The following is a 17,840-nucleotide window of genomic DNA, read 5'->3' on the forward strand; positions in this document are numbered from 1 at the left end:
TCATGTCCTGGATGACTGATGATTGAGAGCGTCGCTTCCCTCTTCCACACTAAAAGGAGCTCTCAAATCACCTCTTTAACCTCCCTGTATTCGTTCTTGAATCTTTATTTTCCAGATGCATCGTAATGAATTGTCTGCCTTTTCAAATGTTCATTAGCCTACTAGCTAAAAGGACAGAGGAGTCACAGGTTTTGGTCCAGCTCAGTCTGCTTGGAGCCAACCTCAGCCTCCCCTTACCCCAGTTTTCCCTCCTGAGCATCAGTGACCTGGCATTGGGAGATGTATTTTTCATAATTTGGCTTAATTGTGCCTGGTGTGCCATCAGAATGGAAATCTCCCCAGCGAGAGACGGTAAATATTTCATGAGGGTAATCTGAGCGGAGCGTGTTTTTTTATCTGGGGACGATGAGCGGGCTTTATTTTTCCCCGCCATGAGCTGATTGAGTTCCTCGGAGGAGGCAGACAGGCAGCCTCTGCGGTCGCCTCGTCTGTGAGGGGTTTGAGGGCAACACCCGCTGCCACTGACTCTAATGGGGATCGCTTTTTGACACTCCGCCCTGGGAACCTCCACCCTCGCTGCGTTTCATGTCTGATACTAATGTGAATATCTTTCTGTGTTGCTATATACTGTTTTTATTTGTTGAAGGGAAAGATCAATACTGCATTTTGTAGTCTAGTTATCATGCACTGCAAAAGCAACTATTTTTTTGTCTGGTTTCTACTGCAAATACACTTGAAATGAAACAAAACTAACATCTAAGTGGCTTTTCAGCAAGATATATGAGCTTTTTAAAGTTAATTCCTTAATTTTGATGAAAAAGTACTAGTTATAAGTGAAATAATCTGCCACTTGAACAAGATATTTTTATCATATTATAAGTAGAAAAATATAAGTAGATAAGTAATTTTTAGTTATAAGTAAAAAAAAGAAACTGCCAGTGGAACATTGGCATTTTCTCTGCAATAATATAGCATTTTTAATATAAAATTTCTCCAATATTATAAGTAAAAATTTTTACTAAAAATGCCATATTATAACTTATTTTAAGTTCTGTTATGGTTGAAATAGTTTGTGTGGTAAGGTTTTTTTTTCCTTGTCATAATTTTGTAAATTGAAACAGTTGATTTGAATTTTGTGTTTAATTTAATCTCGTTTGTGTCTTAAGAAATGCATTTGTATTTTTAGGAATGTTTGTATAGGATTCTTACAGTAATGTCTGATTTGGACCCCAAGAAGAATAATCTCTACTATAGTAGCGACTAATGGGGATCCTTAAATAAACAAATAAATTATTCACTTATAACTATTAGTTATTCATCAATATTGGAGATCTATTGACTTTAAACAAGCTCCTATATTGTGTTGAAAAGTTACTTGCAAGTTAATTTTGTCTTATTTCAAGTATACTAAGCTTTTTGCATTATAAATCAGACAAAAATACTTGGTAAAATTTTGTGTTTTTGCAGTGAGTGGAATGGTTTCACATGACGCCACGTTTCATCTCCCTTTCTTCTGTTTTTTATTTTTTTCCAGAGCTTTTTTGAAGGACAGTCAGCACCATGGGACTCCGCCAAGAAGGATGAGAACCGCATGAAGAACCGATATGGGAATATCATTGCATGTGTGTACAAAGCACCTCTACACTCCTCATGAACCCCCCCACATTCATCTGTCTAATTTATTGGCTAAGCTCGTGACTGGATGGGTCTAAGCTGCTCAAACAGAGTTTTTATTACCAGCCAACGAGAGCAGCTCTGACCTTTTCATTCTGCTTTTATATTCATCCCGTTGTGTCTTTTCAGTTATGACGAATAGGCTGAGCAGGATGGGATGTCATATGATAAGTAGCTTTGGCTTGTTGTGTGAAAGGAAAGCAGAACTGCTCCCAAATTATTCCTGATATCTGTTCGCTGTGGTGGAAATATGTGAATCCAGACTGATTGGGAAACACAGTTTGGAAGCTAATTTACTTATATTTAAAGCTTTAGATCAGGAGCGTCAAGCTCATTTTCATTTTGGGTCATATCAAATATCTGAATGTTCTTACAGGGCTGGTTGCTTTATATTAAAGTTCAAGCTAGCAGTTTGCAAAATTAGCATTTAATATAGAGAAATCTGACTTTATTTCTTGTAAAAAGGTTTGAATCAAACAAAGAAGTGACGTTTGTTGAGTATCGGTGACGTAGAGGTCGGATGATTTCAACCTGGACATGCAGACTAAGGTCGCATTTGAAAACATCAGACACATGTCAGATTTTGGACCACATATCCAACTGGTCTGAATCCCATTTGTAAAAATCTGATCTCTGTTGTTCAGATTGTATGAAAAGTTGTATAAAGGCATAAAAATCAGATTTGGGTCACTTCAGGCTGCAGTGTGAATACAGCCTAAGTTTGTTTGGTGTCCTCCATTAGCTGGCATCCACCTCTGTCCCTGGTTTCATACCTCCAAAACCCACCTTTTAATTTTTCTCTGCATTCTTTATTTCCAGCTGTCCCTTCCCGTCTCGTCTCTTGCTGGCCTCGTTAATATGATTAATTCAACTCTGGTTTCTTCCTCTCTGCCTCTCTTCCAGATGATCACTCCCGTGTCAGGCTGCAGGCCCCGGAGGGGGAACAGAGCTCCGATTACATTAATGCAAATTACGTTGATGTAAGTACTCACACCAGCCAGCACCACCGACTCAAAGGTCACTGCGCTTCCTCTTGGGGAGAGAGAGGGCGCTGGTCCCACCGTCTCAGGGGGGCCTGAGGGATGGGACGGCACTGACTGCTTGTCCATCACACACACGAACAAAAAAACACACTCAGGCACGTTGCCTTAACTTTAGAGGCCCAGCTGTATCATTCTGTACATCGGATACATTCAGAGGAGTAGAGATCAGAGGCTTGCAGTGCTGGGAGAGAGAAAAGGCAAACCGGCCCAGAGGGAAAACTGAGGTTCTAGTTTTCGACTTTGCTTTGAACTGTAAGCTGACATGTAGAGCCCAAAAAGGCCTCATGGATAATTACTTTACATGTTTACCAGGAATACAAATGAACTGAGTTCAACTGCACTGAATATCAAAAGGACATAACTGATTAGGAGTGCTTGATACATCGTCAAATCCCTTCACTTCTGGTCACTCAAAGAGCAAAATAGATATATACCCCTGATGTTTACTAGGATATGTTGTGTTTTACTTTAATTTAATTTTCTTTTATGGAAACTAGGGCTGTGGTCATGCAAATGCAGAGACGATTTGGCCAAGTTGTGTATTTTTGGGCGAATTTGAATTTTCCATGATTTTTTCTTTTTCTTCGGCTTACTCCTCTCAATGTTTATTAAATTAAATAGATACATTTTTGTTCTCCAGTTGAAAAGCATTTTTTAAATGCTTTCACACATTGATTTCTACTTTTAATTTTATTTTCAGTCCCTAGTGTTTAAATGTCTTTAATAATTAATGTTTTATTATTTGACACAAGCTTAATTTTTTACGCTCTGATTTTATTTTTGAATATAGGTTGAAAAAACACAACATGTTCTTTGTTTTGGTAAATTGAATAAAGTACATGGAAATTTGCATGAAAATAGACTTCTTAAACAGAAATGTTGAAAAAAAAACACAGATATGTAATATTTGAATCAATGTTGACATTTTTCAAAATGTCTTGTTCCATTGATTATTTCTCTTATAACTAATATATTTTTATCAATATAAATATTGACTTAAAACAAACTCTTAAATTACGCAGAAACGTAGCTTATGAGTTACTTTTGACTTATTTCAAGATATTTACTCTAGAAACTAGACCAAAAATATTTGAAAAGAAATCAGAAGTATGGTGTGACAGAGAAGAAATAACAAACTTTTTCATCTTTATCTCTATTCTTAGACATTTAGCAAGTCAATTGCACTTCTATTGTAACTTCTAACTATTGTACACTACTTGTGTACAGTAGTTGTAAAAAAATAAAAACTGACTTAGGATGCCTTTGCATTAAGTAAAAGTCATTAAGAAGTGATGCAAGCCACAGCTTCCACTAAAAACAGGTCTAACGCACTTAACTCCCACAATATGGACTCTCCCGATCTGACCTGATTTGCTGTTAATAGCAGTGTTAGATGCAGGGTGTGACCAATCACAGCAGCTCACTGAAGCTTCCCGCTCCATGTGTAATGGGCCGAATCTCTAAGTGGTTATCTGCTCAGGAGAGAGAGAGAGAGAGAGAGAGAGAGCACTCTCGGCCAGTCTCCTATCGTCTCACTCTATAATGCGGTAATTTGTAATCTCTTGTTACTCCCTCAAACATAAATTCATAATGCAAGGTGTGCCACGGCAAAATGCAGGAGGCCTAAATTATTTACCTTTCCCGCTATTCGCTTTATGGCCCATTATGCTGCAGAGAAGACTTACGCAGTGGAGAGCCCCATTACAAAATAAGAATATACGCATTTTAAAGCAGGTCCTGATTGAAAAGGATTTCTACCGCTATGCCAGCTTCATTGGGAAAGTACTTAGTAGAAATATGGACAGATGGGTAATGATGTTTTTGCTCTTCAGAAAGCTTTTTAACCCATCTAGAAGCTTCTTCTACCAATAAACTCTTATGTGCAGAACATTTGCCACACTGTTTGTTATTGTACTCTGGTATTCTGATTATTTGGAGTCATGTACGAGTAAACTGAATGGGTGTGTTTCATTTCTGTGCAATTGATGCAGTATTTTAATAAACATTTAGGAGGCAATGAAACAGTGCAATGATCTGTTGCCTGTAGAGTTATGTTATGTACACACAATTGAGGCCTGTGAACAGATTGTATCGTTTGTAGAAGCGATGCAGAGCAGGAATGAATCATATTCACAAAACTGTTAGGCAAGAACACAGATGCAATCTGTTCACAAAATCCATGTCATTTCAAAACTAATTGCCTTTTGTGTTGTTGGTCAGGACTCTGGCAGCAGCATTTGTGGATGAGCTGCAGCAACCTGATTGATTTTTACAGAAACCAGAGAAGATAGTGCTGTAATAATCCAAGCTGATGGAAATACAAGAACAACTAAACATACAAGCATATTTTCTGTCTCTTCAGGTGATAGGATTGGCACTCAGAAGTAAAAAAATGGGCTGTGTAGTAATATTAAAATTGAAATTATGGTCAGGCAAAAAGACTTCATGTTACCTGTTTTGAACACTTACCTCCCTATTCTTAAAATTGTCCTAAGTTTGCAGTGAAAGACCAAGATCAGCAGATATTTAAAATCACATTATGATTTACACAAACCTGAAAAGAAATCTTATTCTGTTGCCATGTGCAAAAGTGGCATTTTGCATGTTTACCTGTATATCCTGAAGACGTACTTGTGTTTTGCTAATAGGCTTACAGAAAGGCTCTGGCGTGTCCATCGAAAGCTTCTCTCACCTGAACGAATGTCAGGGCCATTTCTTTCTCTCTCTGTCTTCCACTGTCTAATCCAACAGTGTACAGGGCCTCTGCTTTACTCAAGCGAACACACATAAAAGCCCAAACAAATCTCCTCCGTAGTCCAGAGATAAGAAAGTCATTAAAAATGGAGGAGAGCTGAATAGCTGAAGGAGCCCTGTGGATGAGAGGCAGAATGAGGAAAATATCCTTTGTGTCTTTCTCCCGTCGTTGGAGGAGCGTTAATCACAGTCCACGTCAAATTGAATATGAGAGAGATAAGCAAAGCAGCAGGGGTGGCTGGGAGAGAGGGGAGGTGGTGGGGAGCACAATCGAAAGGAGGCTGGGTGGAGGAAGAGCCTTTAAGTCCTAATGTTTTGTTTCCTGGCTCATATCTCTGAGGAGAAGACAATGAATTGGACAAATAAAACTTGAAGGGATTAAAGTAATCCCTTAGACTGGGGGCCTTATTGTGAAGATCAGCGCAGTTAGTTTGTATCTTGGGGATTATCAACGCTTCTGATGCTTAGTCCAGAGGTGCGCTGCATATAGAGTGTGACAGAGAATCCTTTTTTGGATCGTCTTTCAAGAAGCATTTTAGTTCTGCACGGTCTAATATCAAAATAAAGAAATGCACACCTGTACAGACACGTTGCATATTATTGTTTACATCAGGAAATGTTGCACATGGTCACAACGGAGGAAAGCAGATAAATGATTCCTTTAACTGTTTTAACCAAACCAAGACACACCAACTTCCACATCACATCTACATGTGAAGGTCAATTATACTTCCTACTTTCCTTTCAGACTATCTTAAAATACCCCCATTTTGTGTCTAGTCTGTCACAAAACGTCAGCATATGCATTTTTCAACTACAATTACATTTAGTTTCCAGCAAGTAACTGAATTGTTCACCTGGAACAATATTTATCTGAATGTAAACATCACTGGTGCTGAAAATTAGCTGACATCCAAATCCAGCTGCCAGGAGCATCCAACCAGTCCTAAATGCTGCACAGCATATGAAATGACAACACACCAGTACTGCTGATAGTCACTCTAACCAGACGAAATTTCCCAAAAGCATTCAAGTACATCTCGTAATCTAGATTGTCTAAATACTAAAACAACTCCAAAGTGAATTAAAGTTTTACTTTCCTCAAATGTCTGTAAATTGTTAGAAAATTTCCTAAACAACATTTGCAATTTTCAAGTGGATTTAATATCAAAACTGTTATCCGAAAATGGCAAAAGTGAATGGAAAAGCATCCAAAGTCCAAAGGAAAATATTTAAAACCCTGAGTAACTTTATCTCAGCACCGTTATAAAAGATTAAGAGAAAGCTTGGCTGCTTGAAGGTCAAATCTAAAGAATGAGTGCAGTTCTTATTCTTGCATAAATTGAACACTTTAAAAATAAAAACAGTTGCTATGAGGATTTCTTGCTCTGCTTTTTAAAGTATCTTTTGTGAAAAGAGCCATTTCACAACCTCCACTAATGCTCTACTCAATGTATATCAAAGACAATATGTTTCTAGTGCAAATAAACTCTCAGCAGCTGGTGTTTTTACAACCAGGAGCGATGTTAAGTGGCTCATATTCTCATCCCATACTTTTCTTCTTCCTCTCTCCTTTTCCAGGGCTACCACAGGCCGAATCACTACATCGCCACTCAGGGTAAGAGCAAAACTTTCAAAAAAAAATTATCATTTGCTTTGAACTGGAATGTGTGGGTGGTGAAAATTTCCGGCTGTCTGTTGCTTCGGGTTTGTGCAGGTGTTCGCAAACATCTCTCTGAACATCCCAATTGTTGTTTACATGCGCTGCTGCAAACTGCTCTTTGATGCTCAGTCAGGTGTGTGTGTGTGCAAATCTGCTGCTGCTCCTTGCTGTACACAGACATGCAGACACGCCTGCTAGCGAGCGCAGCGGCACGCTTCCTCCTCACTCCGTCTCTTTTCCTCTCTGCTTCCATCGGCGGTGTGGGAGCGATTAATCAGCCAGTCTGGGAGCACACTGGATGAATAAATAAATGGATTAGCTGACATGTACAGGCACATTTTGTCATTGTGCTAATCTGGCTGGCAGATTTTACGGAGAACAGAGCTCTTCCAGTGACCTGAGAGGTTAAATCTGATTGATGGTTAATTGTTATGAATTTTGCATTGAGAACCTCACTCCCACTCAACAGTGCTGCTTCATGTACAGGGATTTTCAGAAAAAATATAAAACAAAAAAAATCAGTGAAGAGGAAAAACAGGGGGTTTTTTTGTGTTTTTTTTTGCAAAGAGGCCTTAATGGATTCACAGTCTGCTTTAGCGGAGCTGGGAGTTGCATAATTACCTGTTTATTAGTGCATTGCCTCCCTTCCTCAGCATCTCAATTAAAACAGCTCTCGGTTTGCTCTTACTTCAAAAAGACACGGCATACCAATCAGGCTGCTCGGCCACTCTGTCTGCACGTGTGTCTGAGTGCACTGCACCTGCTACGCCTCGCATTGACCGCCGAGTCAAACACTCAAAACAAAGCCCTCTGTCAAGTGCTGGCTCTCCGCTGCAGGCCTCCCGTTTAACAAGCGTGCTCGGCTCTGAAAGAATTTTCTGTTGGATTATTGACTTCCATAAGTGTCCTGTATCCATTAAGAGCCCTCCATGCTTCATTTTTAAATATGCGCCAGGGGATCAACAGTCAAAGATATTTTCCAAACAGAAGGAAGAAAGGCTCGAGAAGACTACCAACGTGTTTCCCTTAAAGCTAATTAGCCCATTTTTTTTCTCATTGAGCTTGCATAATGAGTTCTCAATTTCCATCACAACCGTGATACGGCGTTGCACTAATTGCAGCCATCTACAGTATCGTCCAAAAGTATTCATACACCTTCAAGTTCCCCTTTTGAAGTTTGTCACATGATTACCATAAGGCTTAGTGTAATTTACTGGAATTTTATGCTATATAGGCTAACACAAGGGCAATGCAATGGAAAATGGAAAAGAAATTATCCATGGTTTTTAAAGTTTTCCATTGAAAAAACTTTTTTTTTGCTCATTCTGCTTTGCAAAACACCCCCAGCTTAGTCAGATTGGTCAGTCAGTGTCAGTAGAAAGCAATTCCAAAATTTTACTACAGATTCTTAGTTCGATTTAGGTTTGTACTTGGACTGTTCCATTTTAATATAGTTTTGGTTTTAACTTCTCAGTTGTAGCTGTGGCTGTCTGCCTGCTGTGTTCAAGTTGTCTCAGAAGTTGGTGCTCCAATCTGAAAATGACTTCACTCCAGACAGAGCGCTGTAGAGACACACAGTGAGATACTTCTTGAGATATTTGTTGGGATATTTTACAGCATTGTGTTTCACTGGTTCAAAAATAAACAAACTTTACGTACCTAATAAGCTTAGTTTGCAGTTTACATCAGCGGCTTTCTACACAGTCTGCCTCTGCACCGATATTGGATACTGAACTCAGACGAAAGAAGAAGCCATGGAAGGATCTGTTTTGCTTCAACAAAATGCTCACATAGGGAAACAGACCCATCTTTCTGCAGACGGATTCCTTCATGGTCGACTTCATGACTTTGCAATTTCCATCCAGGAGTTTTTAGCCACTTGACAGTCTTTGAAGGTATTTTATGTAGAATGGTACAAATTTACGTAATTTCTCATCTTGTCCAATACGTTACGTCAAAAGTATTCATGTCGACTGCAGGTACAAAATCCAGATACTGGCAGCAGACTAGTTGAAGAGAAATATTAGCATTGCTGTTCGAGCACATTTCTACATAAAACATGGCCACAAACTTCTGACCAATCACACAACACTTCACACAGAGCTCTGTAGGAAATGGTTCATCCTGGTCCTGGATGGTCGAGAAGCAGAGGCGACCTTCCCACGATCGGACGTATGGGAGAGTCTTCATCCTGCTCAAACGTGAATCTCCTCCTCAGTCCTGAATCTTTTTGTCTTCAAGAACATAGTGATGTCACATTTTACATTTTTATTTGAAACTATTTTTAAAACCATGCATCATTTTTGTTCCACTTCACAATAATGAGCTACAAAAAGTCCCAAGTTAAAGGCAGATGAATGCTTGTTAGTACCCAAGAACTGTTCATGTGGAAACATCTGTATTCTCCAGGAAAGCAGGCTCTTTTTTATAATTCATCATCAGCTCCGGCAGACTGACAGGAAGGAAGGCTCAGTCTGCTGACACTGAGGCAAAGAGCAGCCAGAGATGATAGCGGAGCCAGACACAGACCTGTCTCTCTCACTCAGACAAACTGCATACTGTAGCACCTGAAAAGAAGCATCTGGGCACTGGTGGACTCGTGGAAAATGAGGAAGTAGTCTCCTCTCTTCCCTCATTGCAAAGTTTCTCCAGTGACTGACACTTCCAGTCCATTGGGACCAGCAGTGGCTCAGAAAATCACCAGGCTTCAAGTAGTGCTGGATAAGCTAAAAAATCCCTGTCATAAATTGCTGGTGGAGGTAGTTCGGATATGCTTAAAACGGCAGACAGGTGGGATAACGTCGTCTCAGTTCTCTCACGCTATAAACTACAATGACACTCATTAGTTTGGGGTTTATTGACGAGTCCCTTTGCTCTGTCAAGGTGATGGCAGGTAGAACAGCTGTCAGTCCATAAAAGCCTCATCACCCATGCTCTGCTCCTCATTATGTAGGTCATCCTAGTTTTTTTTTGCTGCAGCAACACAAATTCCTGTAACTCTCTGACTGCAGCTCACCTACTTACCAGCTTAAGCGTGCACAACAGCGCTCCCGGTTCACCACTTTGCCTCTGTCCATTTTTATGCCTAAGTACCGATCAGACATAAGTTTCTCCCCGGCGGAGACGGTAAATTACACCAACACAGATATACAAACAGTTCTGATAAGTCCCAGCTTCCTCCTGGTGAAGACGAGAAATATGCATAACCGCAGAAAGGGTTCAATTTCATCGAGTTTTTCCCCTTCGGTCGTTTCCGCAGCAAATGTCACCAGGAGTGCTGAAGTTTTATTATTTACAGGTTAACATCTCAAAGCCCAGCGGGGAGGTGTGGGGAGGCGATGGAAAGAGGGAGAGAGTAAATCAATGATAAGTGAGAGTACATTATGCTAAAGTCTGCTGCATGTAATATTAATAGGGGAGAGGAGGAACATCGCCTGAGTGTTTGTCTGAGGGGGTGTACATGCATGTGTTGATCGGGAGTTTTGCGACGTACCTGGCTGGGGGATTTCTGCAGCTGTCACACTCGGAGCTTCTGAGGAGGAGCAGGGCCTGCAGTCCCAAAGCAAAGCTTCAGCTGCAGCAGCGTTAGCTCTCTGACAGCTGGAAGAGAAGCTCCTGCTGCTTTTCTTCTCCTGTGAAGTGTCTCCTCCAAACTTCTCCTGCTAGAATCCGCACGTATTGTACTACAAACACTGCTCTCATCCTCCTGGAGTGAGCTCTCAAATCAGCTTCTCTCAAGTAACCTGTGGATTAGACTCAGAGTGGGTTTTTACCGCGTGCTAGTTGCTAGCAACATGAGCTGGTTGTGGTGACGCAGTTGTTAAAGCTCTTTATTATCAATCAAGCTTATTTGTATAGCACATTTCAGCAACAAGGCAGTTTAAAATGCTTTAAATCATAAAAATACAAAATCATAGAAGACAAAGTCAACAACTGAAGCATTACATTTTGTCAAGTGCCATATTTACACATGAGAATGTTTATGTTTCATTTATAGTGTTTCAAAACCAACTCTAAACAGGTGACCTTTTAGTTTAGATTTAAAGGAACTCAGTGTTTCGGCTGTTTTGCAGTTTTCTGGAAGTTTGTTCCAGATCGGTGGTGCATAGAAGGTGAAGGCTGCTTCTCTGTGTTTGATTCTGGTTCTGGTTATAAGAAAATAAGAAATCAAACTTTATGCTACTAAATATAATTACATTTAATTACAATATTCATGAGAAAATGCTTGTCTTTTCATCCATCCATCCATTGTTCCTCCATCTATTCATCCAACTATCCAGTCATCCTTCCATCCATGTATTTGTTCATCCAACTTGCCATCCTTCCCTCTATCCATCCATTTGTCCAGCCATCTTTTCTATCACTTAATTCATCCAATCATCCAAGTAAAACTGGATGATTTTTGACTAGAGTTGTTCTCAGTCCATTTCAAATTTCAACATTTTACTGTCTAAAAATTATAAATAATTTCAGTGATTCAAGGCTAAACTGTTGGTCTTTTTCATTTAATAAGCTACTTATGGCTGGATAAAATTTGAGATCTTTACTTTCATTCTGCCTTGGATTGGCTCATGGAACTGCTTCTTCCTATTTATTTATCACAATTCATTTGTCTATCAGACATTATTTTGCCAAAAAAGTACTTGTATGTTGTTTTTTTTTTTTTCTTAAGTTAATTTGACAGCCCCTGCTTGAAAGCGAACAAAGTACTGGATCTGCGTTCCCTTTGTTTGTGTTTATCTACCCTGGCATCTAGAGCCCTCCTCATTTCCTCATGAGTGCCATCAAGTGCACTTCTACCCAGCAACATCCCCATATCAACTCTCCATCTTTGCATCCTTATAGAAACATAAATTGGCTGGGTGGAAGCTTGGCATGATCCTCCCATCAGTCTATTTACCATATAATGCCAAGTGTTATTGTGTTACTGAAGTCCTACACACCAGCTGTCCTGCTTCTCAGTCTCCCTCTCAAACTTCTCAACAGTGTGTATCCTCCCTCAGGGACAAGTGTGGGAGGTAGCAGAGTGGGTGGTTCAATCGGGTTGGGTAGCTATCGGTTAGAATGGAAGTGACTGGAGAGGAGGCTGAGGTCTTACAGTTTAATTTAAGGCATGCCACCGCATGCAAAACAGAAGGACTGAGAGAATACACTTGGAAGTTGGTGAGTCGACTGGCGCTGAACGTCTGGGCGACAAAATCTGGCTTTTTAAATTTTTTTACAAATGAAACCACAACACTTAAATATTCTTGCTAAAATATATACATGCTTTGGCTCCAAACAAAGCTATATTTGCTAAGGAATTTTAAATTCATCAAAATTGTATAAATCAAAGCTGGTTGCGCATTTAGAAACACTAACGGCACACAGTGGTGGATCTAGAAACTTTTACATGGAGGGAAAAACGGTTCCGGTGGATCTCCTCTGTCAAGGATGTGAGAAATTTAAAGAGAGGCAACAAAAAGTCCACAAAACACTAAAAACTTCATTGTATGACTGTCTCTTGGAAGAAAACAGACACATATTAGGTGTAACTGTAGGTAAGTTATTTATCTTAATTTTATACAAATTTCAGTCTTTAAAATACCAGAATTTGCACTTAGTTTTCTTCTTAAAATATTAGTTCCACTGGCAGATTATATAACTTAATACAAGACATTTTTCAGTGAAATAATCTGCCAGTGGAACTAGTATTTTTATTAATATTATGGAATAATTTACTGAAAACAAGCTCCTGTTTCTTGCTAAAACGTTACTTTTAAATTAGTTTTGTCTTATTTCAAGCGTACTATAATCTAGACCAAAATTATTTGGTGAGTTTCAGTGTTTTTGCAGTGTATGTTTTATAACATCATAGAAATCCCCCTGTAAGGTGGGTGGGGCTTCTTCATGTACTCCACTCTGACTGTTCATATTTGATGAAGTAATATCTTCAAGTAGCCAAATGAGGTTGTTTTTTTAAAGGTATAGAAATTCTGTTAACTCCAGCAGCTAATTATGCAATGAAAAAGTTAAACTTTTAATCTAAAAGCTAAAACCTTCAACACTTTAAAACCTTTCACCCTAAAAATGATTTAAACCACAATGGGATTGGTGGATTTGTTGTTATTTTCTCACCCAACACCATATTCTGTCTTATTAACATATATGGCGCACCTTTTTGTGGTCACTTTGGGGTTTTTTAGTGTCTCTTAAAGACCTTAGGATGCATAATTACTAGTATTCTTTTTGCCAAGCCATCTCTGAGGTAGCTTAAAAATTTTTCTACACATAAATACGAAGCAAAAGCAAAGAATTACTTTGGAATTTGGTGACCTGATTTTTAACTGGGTGTGAGTGCCTCCCTGTTATTAAATGTTCTTACTTCCTAACTGATAAGAACAACACAAACACTTTGTTCGTGTGTTGTGCTGCGTCTTCGCTCAGCATGTGGCTGCATAATTCTCTGTCTCCAGGTAATTTGGCCCAGCGCAGGAGAACGCACAGTTGTGGAGATTTGCATTCACTAATTAATTTGTCAGAAGTAATTCTTTTTCACGTGGCGCTTGATTAAAACCAACCAGATTAATAATTAAATCCAACCCACAATTATTGCTCCGTGAAGTTTTAAATATTAGGGGCATCGAATGGCTGTCTGCTCATTTAGTTTGACGTTCAGCAGACACTTCTGGGTCTGGTTCAGAGGAGAAAGGTTGGTGCTGAACAGATGAGACATGGTGGTAATTACACTGAGATTTGCCACACACAGATACACACACAATAAGACTTAGTTTTTAGTCTTATTTTAAATTTATTGGTTTAAACCTTTAACATATACATACAGTTGTAGTCATTGCTCACTTACTTATATTGACTTACTAATTTTTCTGGTCTAAAGGATAGAAAACTAACATTTATTCATTACTTTCTTTACTACAATCTGTTTCCCTTTCAGGTTTTTACTGATTCCTAAGAATTATAATATAAGAGGATAAAAGAGCAGCATTTTATGTGTTTCTCTCTGGCTTTCCAGCTATGAGATGTAACTTTTAATTGTTTATATTATATCACACCTCTTTTGACAAACCATTCCAAAAAAGATGAAAAATACACTGGACCCCCACCTATTATTTTAGAAAATGCATCTTGGCAAGCTAAAATACCTAGCCCAAATGCTACTTGACATGCTATTGTCTGGTGCCTGAAAAGCAGCCAATCTGGGAGGGTCATTTTTTGACAGTGATTGGCCCTAATATTCCTCCTGTTTTACGATCATAATGTAATATATTTAAGGGGTGCATTCACACCAGCCCTATTACGTCCGCTTTAATTGAACTCTAGTTTTTTTTTTCTAGTTCATTTGAGGAGGTGTGAATTCTGAATCAAACTATGATGTGGACCAAAAAAGTGAATTCTGGTTCGTCTACAACCCTAGACATTGGTTCGGTGGAAGTGAACTCTGTTGCGGTTTGAATGCATATGTGAACACCAAGTGGACCGGAGACTGCTCCAAAAGCAGGAAGTGAACTATAGCCCAGGGCATTCTGGGTAAATACAACCAAATCAAACGCAAGAGTCTAGCGCTAGTGGAAGAAATGGCTTTTACCAAAGACGAGAAAAATCTTTCAACCGCTAAATTCTGATAAAATTTTATTTTTGTTTACATTTTCTGAACAAGAAAGTAACACTCATGTCTTCTTTATAGGTTATCGTGTCGTCTCCTTCAGTGGTTCATAGTGCAGCTCCACCACAGGCGAGGAGAGGAACAGTTTTTTCAATTAGATTGGATCGTTTGACAAAGTGCAATGTGAAAGTGAACCGCAGCAGCTGAAAATGTAACAAATGTTACAATTTTGGTCCCCAGTCGAAGAGAGTCTACCAGACCACATAGCCAAACCGGACAGCAACTTCACCGTTATTTTGCCTTAGGATTTATGAAATTATGGCTTTGTTATCAAAAGTTCAGGATTTCATAAAAAATCTGGAACATATTTTAAATTTAGCACGTGTTTATGAATTGGATACATTTTTAGGAACTCTTAGCTCTTCATAGCCACTGTTTTATTTGTCAGATTGAAAAAGGACTTGTGTTGTTTGAGAACATTTGGAAAACTGAATTCCCTCTCTTTTTCAATTTTTCATCTTTTCCTCTTTTCTCTTTCTAAGGGCCCATGCAAGAGACAGTCTTCGACTTCTGGCGGATGGTGTGGCAGGAAAACACGGCAGCTATAGTTATGGTGACCAACCTGGTGGAAGTGGGCAGGGTGGGTATTAATTACAATCACTCAAACCGCAGATCTCAAACAAGATTATCTCACTCTAGGGTCGACTGACAGCCCGATTGTATCCCGAGGCTAGCTGGGCCATCTTTTATGTTTTGTAATGTCTGTGAACATCAGTGCCCAGATGTTTGTGTGTGTGAGTGTATCCTGACTTAGTGAGGCGTGGGACTCGTGAGCCGCCAGCTCTTTTTCCATCTATCTGATCAGTGAGAAGTGAAAAGAAACTGATTGATGGCCTCCATTACCAGAGAGGCATCCAGGCGACTGACTACTGTTTCATCTGAGTGGCTCTATAACAGAAGATTAGACTCTGCTGTAACCGCCAGCTCTTACAGAGCCCTTCGGAAAAGAAACGTCTCCTAATGTCGTCCTCATTGGACAAAAGAAGGGGACTCTTATTAACTCAAAAAGATGTTTTATGCTTCTAAGCTAACCGTAGAACCTTAGCAGACTTTTTTTAAGGCCTACATCATCATTTTTACATATTTTTCTTTCCAGACTTGTATCTCATAATAGTTAAATAAAATTTTCCCCCCCAAAATTTAGAAATATAAAACCGTCACTTTGTTGTGACAGTATAATATTAGACATCTAATCTGTGAAAAAATTTAGTTAATCTGCCTTCTCTTGAGGTCACAGCGGCATCAGAAACAACCAATCAGAGCCAGGAGGAGGGTCATAGCGCTGTCAATCACCCTTCTGTACCCAAATTACCACAACAGAAAAATGTTAATTTGTCTCATGTAATCTAATTAAGTTTGTTTACACGAGTTTAATAAACTTAATTTGAGTACTTGTGACCAGATAATACAATATACTTAAGATGGATCACTTGTTTTATTTTTTTCAGTGCATTCATTCAGCATTTTCTAATAAGAAAAATCTGTTTGTCAAGAAAGCAATTCATTCTCATTTTCCAGCAATAAGTATTTTAACTTTTTCCCATAAGTTAAAATGCCATATTAAAAATGCCATAATATGACATAAGTTAAATAAATTTTAACTTATAAAATGGGGGAAAATATCATGCTTCACTGGTAGATTATTTCACTTATAACTGGTATTTTTTATCAATATTAAAGATTTGTTCACTTAAAACAAGCGCCAAAAGTTACTTGTAAGTTAGACGTCTTATTTTAAGTACTTAAGATATTTGCATTAGAAATTTAACCAAAAATACCTTGCATGATTTTGTGTTTTTGCAGTGTAGGTTTTCTGGCTCTAAAATGCGACATAGGCCCTTTAACAAGAACAAGTGGTATTAGTCAGAACAAAGCCTTTGTTTGCCTTTCTAATTTGTTCCACTTAACCTCACACTTTGTTCCTTGTAAAGTTGATTATAATCAAGAGAAAATGAAGGTCTTAACGATTAGACTGCCCAGGGATTTTCTTCAAAGAATTTTAAACGCTTCTGAGCTAAAAACACCCTAAAGTTATGCACACCTTCATTTTGCTGATGTGCATTTTTTGGTGGGGGCTTAAATGTATCGGAGCTGATAATGATTCATGGCCCCATCTCTAGGTACCTCATTAAGCTTCTCCTCTACAGTAGCTTAGCCCAATCCCACCCCGCCCCACACCTTCTCCACACCTGCTTAGCTGCAGCAGGGCCCTCTGCGGGGCTCTGGCCCCCCGAACCGTCTGTTATATGATCCTTGTCCAGTGGCGGGCAGCAGCCAGAGATGGTGGCTCCGCAGTGGGACCCTATAAAATCACTCTGCCATATCGCAGCGGGCCATCTGCTCGGCACAGTTGCTGATGCACTCTGGGAAACCCTGGCACACGCTCAGAGGAGCGCACGTAGCTTCTGTCCCGGCACTTCCAAACACACAGGGGCGGCACACGGCGCACTTTGATGTATGAGAGGTTTGATTTTGGAGGTTACCGTTTGAGATGAGATGCTGTTTTTTATGCCTTGTGAAAATATTCGTACCTCTTGGATTTTAACAGGCTTTGTCACATTAAAAACTACAAACTTCAATGTTTGTTTTATTTTATTTGATAGAGGATAGCTAGTGATTGAGTTAATCTATTAAGTTGATTTATCTTATTGATTAAAGAACAGGTGGACAGAGTACCCGAAAATTACACAAGAGTAGCACTACTACAAGTAAAAGTAAAAACTCTACTGAAATACACAGTAACTGATCAAATTATCAATCATTTAATATTTAAAATTACATAATGAGACAGACCAAAATATAAAGTTAAGTGAAAAATGTTATACTGTAAGGACAAAAATGGCAATAATTCATGTAAGTGACAAAAAATAAAATCATGCGAAAGAAAATGTTTCCAAATCAGTTTGTTTCAGTAAAAAACAAACAAAGTTTTAACAGAATCTGCAGGAAATTTTTGTTTAAAACATGTTTGTTTTTCACTAGGTGGAGAATTCAGAAATTTTACTCAAATAAGAGTAGAGATACTTCATAACAATTTCTTGAG

At 38.9% G+C, this 17,840-nt stretch overlaps 1 protein-coding gene across 11 annotated transcripts in view; it reads left to right on the top strand.

Moving 5' to 3' along the window:
• The window catches only part of LOC114146801 (protein tyrosine phosphatase receptor type M), a 200,292-nt gene that overhangs the window by 162,141 nt on the left and 20,311 nt on the right, over positions 1 to 17,840 (top strand). For all 11 annotated transcript variants that reach the window (XM_028021174.1, XM_028021173.1, XM_028021175.1 and 8 more), the window contains 4 exons: positions 1,535 to 1,622; positions 2,578 to 2,654; positions 7,053 to 7,089; positions 15,280 to 15,377. In XM_028021174.1, the coding sequence (XP_027876975.1) occupies positions 1,535 to 1,622; positions 2,578 to 2,654; positions 7,053 to 7,089; positions 15,280 to 15,377 (300 nt within the window). The remainder of the gene's footprint in view (positions 1 to 1,534; positions 1,623 to 2,577; positions 2,655 to 7,052; positions 7,090 to 15,279; positions 15,378 to 17,840) is intronic.

The sequence above is a fragment of the Xiphophorus couchianus genome, chromosome 6, assembly GCF_001444195.1.
Source record: "Xiphophorus couchianus chromosome 6, X_couchianus-1.0, whole genome shotgun sequence".
In the NCBI taxonomy this organism is placed as follows: Eukaryota; Metazoa; Chordata; class Actinopteri; order Cyprinodontiformes; family Poeciliidae; genus Xiphophorus; species Xiphophorus couchianus.